Source organism: Nestor notabilis, unplaced genomic scaffold (genome assembly GCF_000696875.1).
Source record: "Nestor notabilis isolate BGI_N333 unplaced genomic scaffold, ASM69687v1 scaffold9933, whole genome shotgun sequence".
In the NCBI taxonomy this organism is placed as follows: Eukaryota; Metazoa; Chordata; class Aves; order Psittaciformes; family Psittacidae; genus Nestor; species Nestor notabilis.
The window spans coordinates 1-8,987 of record NW_009923269.1 but is presented as its reverse complement, the minus strand read 5'-3'; the positions used below and the strand labels follow the sequence as shown (position 1 = coordinate 8,987).

Sequence of the window (8,987 nt, the reverse complement as noted above, 5' to 3'; positions counted from 1 at the left end):
ATTATATATATATATATTTTACTGCTCTTTTGTGTAATGAGATTTCACTGCAAGTTTCTTCAAGGCTGCTTATTTCCCCATGCCAAAGCCACACCATGTCATTATGGGCACAGTTTTTAGGTTAAGTCCAAATTACCCAAGTTGGAGTTGTTCCGGAAATTATTCACAGGATGCCGGGATCTGTCATGTGGCCCAAAGAAGGGATTCTCTGGCTTCTGCAGATTCAAATTACAGACACCATTAATACACTGCTCTCTAAATCTGTGAATGTTTCCACATATTAGAGATACTTCAATGAAAATTCAACTAAAGGGGTGAAACTCAGAGGCTGAATATTCTTAATATAGCAGAGCACACTGCATCTGGCACCAAAAGGCTATCTGTGCAAACACCCATTGGCTAGGAGGGATGCTTTACACATACAAGGACAGTGAACAAGTCAGCCTTAGAAACCCATCTGAAATGAAACATCTCTTCTTACAGATCAGTCAACAGAGACCAACACACACGAAGCTGTCCTGCAGCTGGAGTGTCTGCTGCTGAAGCCTTAAGGGCTGCTGTTATGGTGGTTTATAAAATACCCATTTACAGCTGGTAATGTTATGGGCCTAGCACAAAGAAGTAACAATAAGCTAAATTGGAGAGATATGTAAAATGGATGAGAATAAACCATTTACTAGAAGCTAGAATTCTGCTGCATTTGTCTCTGAGATCAAAGGCTTTAAGACATTAGGTAACAAATATTATGTAAACAGTACCTCAGGGACGGGTGGAGGTGCTCTCCTCTTGACTACCTCCGACTAGAATGGGAGAGAAAGATAAAATCACTTAATGCACCTGCCCTATTTCTTCTAGGCTGGCCGCCTCCTCAGCATTTTCAACACATTTATTACAAGCTAACAGGTTAATAAAATGACATTTTTTTACTCTTCTCCTGCAGCGTTTGCACATGGATACATTTAAACACCTCACACAGAAAGGACACATACATGCTCACAAATGGTTTTGTTTCACTGAAGGAGGAAGGCTGTATTAATATCAACATGCTGATGCTGTATTTTAACTAATGAACCTCTCACACCTAGGGGTTTTGTTTTTGCTCCACCATAGCTGTAAAAGATTTATGAATCCATTTACATGATGAACAAATTCCACAAGGTCCACTTCTTCCTCATGCAGGCAAACATGATGTGCAATGTAACTGCACCACATTCAAGTAGTGTCTGTTCTTTTACTGCTCTAATTCTCCAGGAAACTACGCTGTGTGTAAGCCAGTACACAGCAACAAGAGACAGGCAAGAAGCTGCAATGTATCTTTCTGCGGTACTAAACACCACCATATTCACAGTGTTCAAAAAGCAAACTTCAGCATACATAGCATCACAGGTCACCATTTAGCTCCAGTCCCTGGCTTAGCGAAAGCAAGAAATGAGTCTCTTGTGTGGTACAAGCTACTCCTACCTTGAGAAGAGGCATCTCCCGGGCCTGCTGAATGAGGAGATGCAATTCATTAATCTGCTGGCGAACTAGTGGTGGGACTGGATTACAGCAAGCAATGATGCCCTGGGGCTCTCTAAAGAGATGAGGAAAGTTCAGTGTGCTATATTTATGGCCAATACATTAGGCATTTGTATTCAAAGGACATCCAACCAGATAAAACCACGGTCCTGACTGTGACAGAGTAACACAAGTCAGATTAATCTGTTGGGGTTTATTCTCTGTGATTAAAAAATCTTTTGTACCAGGTTTGTGATGATAAGGAGAAAGCACCAATTCATGCATTTTTATTATTCACAAATATGGATATTAGATTATGAGTACCAAGTGCTTGAGGAAAATGTTGTATAAATTGGGTAATTTAAGGGATCTGCCCCTTGCAGTCCCCCCAGTCCCTTTAAGAACTGAAAAAGACCCAAATACATGTTATGGGGGAACTTGTCTCTCTCTTGCTCTTTAATACTGTCAGAATCTCAGAGGGAACATGTGACAAAGGAATGTGTTTTATTAGTGGAATAAAATCAGAGAGAGAAATGTATCCCAGAAGGTGGCTGTATCCTTCTAAGGATAAGGATAAGTATAGCTATTTATTTCTCTCCCACACTGAACAACTACAAAAAAATCAGTATTGACAGCTGGAAGGAAGGGATCAACTGCAGAAGTAATCACACACCAGGAAAATTACTTGTTGGATGTTAAAAATCAAACAAGGCTCCTCAAAGATGAATAAAACTTACTTGGGCAGCTCCTCTGCTATCTTCGATAGCATATGATTTGGTAGCACATACCTACAACACAAATAGGCAGTGTGAGTGTAACAGAATGTTAAAAACTCTTAAAAATACCTTCAAAGTGCACAAGTCTGCCCCAATTGCAAGGTCTGAAAAGATGGAATCACTTAAAAAGAAATTAACTGATCCAGATACTGCTAACATAACAGGACTTGTGTGTAAGAAGCAGCTTGAGGTAGTACACCAATTTCTACAGGTAGCAAAGTAGTTCCACCTTGGGTGCAGGAGGGGAACAATACAAGAAACTCATCGAAGTATTAAGCCAGTGACTAAGAAAAGCCTTCCTACCCTGTACTCTCATCCTCTTGACGTGCTATCTTGTCTCGCCATGCAAACAGCAACCTAAATGCTGATAGCTGCTGTGTGTTGAGATGTTTTTTCTGCCTCCTGTAGAGCTCAAGGTAGGATTCATCTGTAAAGAGGGGCTTGATGTATTTCTGGACAGGAAAAAAAAAGAAACACTCCTGATCAGAATCAGATTTGTGCTTTCTAGTTTGCTTGAGTCAGATAGAATCTCACATGGGCATAAGGGGACTGAATCAACTCAGGTACAATGTGTCTTGGAGCTTTCACCCTAAACTACTGGTGGGAGCCTATGCCTGAAAAACATACATCTCACACATTTTCATGGAAAACCATCCTCACAAACTCCAGGAGCAGCTTTAGACATACAGTATCTTCAAGCTTTACTCCATTAGACAAGGCCTACTTTCACAGATAGTATTTTCCACAGGCACAAGGTAATTAATTATCTCCTAGTGCAACTCCAGCTAGGCTTTGAACTTCTAGGAACATCCAGTAGAACTGGAAATGTAACATCTCTCTTGGAAAAGACACACCTGAAAGCATCAGGAGGCCAAGGAGTGATAGCATTCAAAAACCAGCAAGAAGGCAGCTAGTGGAACAAGTGCACACAATTGAGTTAAGAGTTTATACAACTGTTTTCAGACACACAAAGAGGAAGAAAACCTGTGTCTACGCTACAGACGTAGAACAGGCAAAGGACTTTCTGTCCTACTAAGCCCACACTCTGATCCAGGTAATCCAAGCAGGTGAAGCTCTACCTTCAGGCAGATGTCCTTGCTGCGTTGCCACACAATCTGCAGCTGAGTGGGCAGCTCGTTCCCTCTCTCCCACAGCGCCTCCCTCACTTTATCATAGATGTAGAGCAAGTAGTGAGTGTCATCACGGGCATACTGCATCATCTCTTCTGGCAGAGGGCTAGAAAAAGAGCCAAAATTACACTAATACATTGCAGTTGCCCCACTAAACTGTCACTTTCCTCTTACTAAACATATTAGGGCAAACTGCACATAAAACACACCAAGAACTAATATGGAAATTCTTCTGTTTCCTTACTGAAGGATTTGTTGGGCAACAGCCGTAACAAGCTGTGCGCTTCCCAATTCAGATGGCTTCACAGGCCAGAGAGCAAGACTGTCATGGAGCTAACTGAGATGGCAGAACTGCTTGCTATGGTATTTGTGTAACTCTTCCCTCTCTGCTGAGCGTACATAAAGCAGACCTGGGACCTCTGTGCTGTGCAGGGTTCATGTGTACACCCAAGTTCCTTGCTCCAACAGTATACTGCTCTACCTAGTGAGGGTGACTGAACGTTTTAGTGGGGGCTCTAGAGGAGGAAATACTGACTTTCTCTAGAATACTGCAGTGGTTAAGTGCTGCTCCCAAGAATGGAGCAGCCAGGAGCTTTTCATTACTTAATCATCCTTTATTTTCCCAAGAAAACTCATTTTCTAAAGAAACATGGGAAAATGTAACACTCATAGAAGAACTTAGAGCACAGCCAGCTAAATGCTGTGCTTGTTCATTTTGAGACTAACCTACAAGTATGAGGCTTGCAACTAGAAACGTGCTTCTGCTCTAACAGTACAAACAAGGACAAGTGCTTCCTTGCAGCTCCAGCCCATTTAAGGGGTCAGTTTTTACCGTATCCTCCAGTCAGCCAGCTGGTACTGCTTGTCAGCATCTACGTTGCAATACAGCTTTAGCAAGTGGTCCAAAGAATGCTTGCCAAGATTGAGGAGCCGAGCAGCTTGGTGAGTATCAAACATGTTCACCAAGTACAGACCAAAGTCTTTTTGCAGCCATTCCACATCTGAATCAGCACCATGAAGGACCTTGAAAAGCAAAACAAACTGAGAATGAGATGAAGAACATTTCTGCTCCAGGCTGGCTGTGCTGTGGATTCATACTGATGTGTCTAGGACCAGATTTCTTTTCCCTCTGTCCTTCACTGTTAAGTGTAAAACTGCTAAATAACTGCTCTTGACAAGTAATGCCACACTTACATCAAGGCAACAGGCACATAAACAAATAAAAGGAAAGTAGAGTCAAGTAACCATGACAGGGCACACAGTGTGCTGTTAACTTCAGCAAAATGTAAACTAAGGGGAAAAAAAACCAAATATAAAAAGGAATTCTGATGGTAAATTGGTGGATTTGGCAGCTGACCTTCACAATTGCAGGGTCTGTAAAGGTCTCGTTGAGAACGTGCATGTCGCTGCGCAATTCCAGTACATCAATAATGAAGTCCTCTGTTCGGGTGGAAATCTGCATCAGACATGTCAGGCCCAGGAAGCTCCTGTAGGAATGGTGCTGAAAACATGGGAGAGAGATGGAAGCTAAGATCAGCTATGGAAGTAACACCATCAAATTCAGAATGAAATGTGCAGCCAGTACAACCTTTGGAAAACATGTAATATTGACATGGTTTAAATCTACCTTATAGATACTATCTGATAGGACATGAACTGTCTTTTCGTATCAGAAAGTACAAAAAGCAGAAGAAAGAGAAGACTACAAAACACACTAGAAGAATATAAAGGTCTCCTACGTACTAACAGTACATGTATAACGTTTAAATGGAAAAGGCAGTCTGATTACCTCCAAATCCAGGGCAAACTCTTTACAGTTCATAAGCTTTTCATTTAGTTCTACCAGTTCATCCAGCGTGGTGATAAAATGACAGGGTGTTTCCTTGACAGGCCTGTACATCTGGCAAAGCAAATTATTAGGCACATTCAATTCCCACCCCTGACCCCCACCCTCAATTCTGAAATTCACTGAGTATGGTGACTACATCTGCTGTAAGCTTAACCTAATGTGGGCACCAACCTGGGGTTCTGGTTTCTGAAGAACTCCATCTGGTGGAGAAAAATGCTCCAGTTCATACTGGTAAGGGTGAGCAAACCTGTGGAAATTAGGAAGACGACTAAATTTCAGTCATCTCAGAACACAGAGACTCAGAGCTATGGCAGTTTCCCTATTGAGTAGAAATTGTGTCTCTGATTAAGCACAGGTTTAAGTATCTGCAGATGTCTAAAACGAGTCACACGCAACGTAGTGTGAGGACACAAAACACATGCAGAGCTGTCACACATGAAGAGCATCGGCACAATGGAACCATACAAGTGCATGTTCACCAGTGGTACTCCAAGCACCTTGCTGTCAGTTTAATGTCTTACATGTCTTGCTCAGTTTGCTGGGTCCTCTGCTGGTGTATGAAGTCTGCCAAAGCAGGTGGCACATCCAAGTCCTCAGGGCGCTCCTTTCGTTGCCGTCCACTTTTTGTGAGGGCTGAACAACCAATATGGAACAACTGGACTGGGTCCCACACACAACATGTTCTCAGCCTACTACTCTCTCCCCTCCACCCACCACAAGATCCTATTAAAATCCTAAAGTATCAAAAATGCTAACAATTTAGACCTGCAGCTTTTGCTGTAAGACTTCTGTCTGCACCTCCAATGACAACTCCGTTACTAGGTTTTACCAGGCTGTTGTCAAGGAAGACACAAGGTGGTTCTGCTCAAGATTTGGGAAGAAGATTGAAAAATCTTCAGAAAAATCTTTCAATCATTCCCAGTTTCCAAAAGTACAACAGCATCAGTGCAGACAAAGGATGAATCACCAGCAGCAGAACGACATGCTGGTGGCTTTGATAAAGCACCCAAAGCAAAGGTAGGTCTAACCACAGATATGGTGCTCCTAACTAATTAGGAAGAAGTATCTGTTGAGCCAACTAGACTAGTTAAGACCACTTCTGGTGCCTGAGTGACTCTCACCATGTACGTTCAATGGTGGTAAAGAGAACTCAATGTATCTGCTTGGAACAGACTATTTACTGTATACCAAGAAGATGTTGTATACTGACCTACCCTTACATCACATGTATGTGAACAACAGTCACAGAGCTCACTGCACCTAAATGGTCAGTATCTCCTGCTGTTAGCTGTTGTCAATGATTTCTCCTCTGGACAGTGAGGACTGATTTGTGTCAAATACTCTTAGTAAGTCTCCCAACAAAAATTAAACCTCTTACCTTCAGGCAAAGGTTTCAAAGCGTTTGGCTTGATAAAAAGTTTAGGTACAAAAGGAGTGTTGGAATTGTCAATCTTTTCCCGAAATTTAAGCTGTGGTCGAGAGATATTCTTGGCATGAAGCAGTCGGAAGGTTTCAGTTTGATTTCTCTTGTGGGAGTCTCCTACCTATTTAAAAGAAGGTAACCACAGGTAAAACTCACATGATTTAACAGACATTCAGAGTTTCTTCTACTCAGCCTGACCCAATATTCAGAGGAATAAAGTTATACCCCAAACTCAAAACTGAGTCACCCTTTTATAGCGAGTCCAGCACCTACAAAGGAAAGTTCTTTGATTCAAGATCCTGAATTCATATGAATAGGCAAAAGAAACACTGTTGTCTACATGAAACTGAAACAGCAATTGAAAGCACACAGAATCCAGAATCAAGTTTGAATAAATAGGAAAAGCAAAAAAGAGAGAATTCAGATGTGTAAAAACTGTGACAAAACATTTAACTACTCAATTCCACTAGAAAACTAATAGTGCCAGTGCTGGGAAAAGCTATGGTAACACATCACATGCAGGGCAGAGGCCTCACCTTGCGGTTCCAGCTGGAAACGATCGTCTGTGGAGGCTGTAAGCCAGCAGGGAGGACTGGCTGCTGGTTTCTGTTTACTCCTGATGCTTCATCCAATAAAATACCCTAAATTCCAGAAAAGCAAGGTGAAAACCAAACCCCTGTTAAATTACCACACTCAGCCCCTCCAAAGAGACTGAATAAAATCACACAGATAGGTATTTGCACAGCCATTTCCCCTGACTTCTGTGCAACACGAGACAGACAAATGTGGGAGGAATATGCTGAACATCAGGGGTAGGAAAAGGTTCCTCAGAGAAGCAGCAGTATGAATTTACAGACCTGTTCTCAGGTTGTGGGGTTTTAGGCCAAACTGTATTGATTTCCTCACAAGTCACACAGAATCATAGAATCATTTAGGTTGGAAAAGACCTTTAAGATCATCAAGTCCAACCATTAACCTATTCTCAATGAAGCATATTATTATTTCCTTCCTTTTGGGCAATAACCCATCTGCCTCGGCTGCTGTAACCACTGGCCTAGCACATGGAATAAAAAGGAAACCCACCAGATTGAGGAAACACTAAATGTAACTGTGGATGTACTACCACTGACATTCTTGCAATGTGGTAACTGAACAGTTTGTAAGAGCAACGACCAGAAATGATTTGCTTACCACTCTTTCCAGAATGACATCGTTGGCATCCACCAACATGTCAAATTTATCTTCCAGGTCTGTCACTTTGCTGTGATCTTTCATGTGGCTCCTGCAGCCATAGTACTGCATCACTTTGCTCATGCTTACAAGAGAACAGTACAGCTATTAGCAGTTTGAAAGCAGGCATGTTGAACACTACACCATCCAATTCCCTTCAACTTTATACATCTTCAAGGTGTGAAAATAAACCAAATGCACGTCCTATAGATAACACTGCGTGAGCAGCGAATAGAAGACACTCCTGTACAGCATTAAGTGTTAGAATTCATTTCTTAGGAACTATGTGACTTTTAAAACCGATAGCCTGATGCGTTTTATATCTGCCTCTGCTCCCTGCACAGCTCCTTATCAACGTAATTACAAAAGTCTCTCTTTAAGCTTGTTCCTTAAACTATCAAGTGCTAGAAAAGTAGCTACAATTAGGTATGTACAATCAGCCATCTTTTCATTTACGAGTCTATAGCCTCTAAAGAAGGGTGCTACCTGCTGTTTTGGATTGGAAGCTATTAGCAAGGACCCAGAGACACAGAAGCATTCTTACCAGTCCAGGAGACGGTCACTCTGTGTTTCACAGTACACCCGGAAGCCAGGGAAGCATCGGTAGAAGTCGTACTCATCGCCAGGCTGAGGAAGCCCGTTAGATGCCTTTGTTGCTTCTACCATTGTGCCAAGAGCATACTGTGCAAGAACGCCACGTTATTAGCATTTTCTAGGTATTTTGTTCCTCCATTTACTCCGGGTACTATTTGGCAGAAACACATTTTTCCTAGCTTGCTTGCACTGCACGGGTCTCCCACCATGGGGCTTTTCAATGGGATTGAGTTTACAGTCATTTAGTTCATGTTGTCTATGCAGAGACCGATAAAATGATGAAAATCTAACAATAAAACTTAAACCTCAGTCTAGAAAGCAGGAACGCAGTAATTACTTTATTAACCAAGAAAACCCACCCCAAACAACAAAACCAACATGCTTCCTGCTTGAGAACCGGCTGGCGCTCCCTCCCTCGGAAGCAGCAGCGTGCACGGGTTAAACACAAGGTAGCTGATGGTGAGACCACCGCCACATGCCCTGGAACG

General features: G+C 42.2%; 1 protein-coding gene across 1 annotated transcript; it reads right to left on the bottom strand.

The window, feature by feature from the left end:
• Positions 1 to 136: 136 nt before the first annotated feature.
• EXOSC10 (exosome component 10) lies at positions 137 to 8,586 on the bottom strand (the record flags this gene model as incomplete). The annotated part of the gene is made up of 15 exons (XM_010012053.1): positions 137 to 215; positions 759 to 800; positions 1,462 to 1,573; positions 2,235 to 2,285; positions 2,577 to 2,725; positions 3,353 to 3,509; positions 4,236 to 4,426; positions 4,761 to 4,904; positions 5,193 to 5,303; positions 5,424 to 5,499; positions 5,774 to 5,885; positions 6,631 to 6,796; positions 7,212 to 7,316; positions 7,867 to 7,990; positions 8,450 to 8,586. Coding segments are annotated over 15 exons (1,756 nt in total), but the record flags the coding sequence as incomplete, so codon positions are not given.
• Between the last annotated feature and the right edge of the window lie 401 nt (positions 8,587 to 8,987).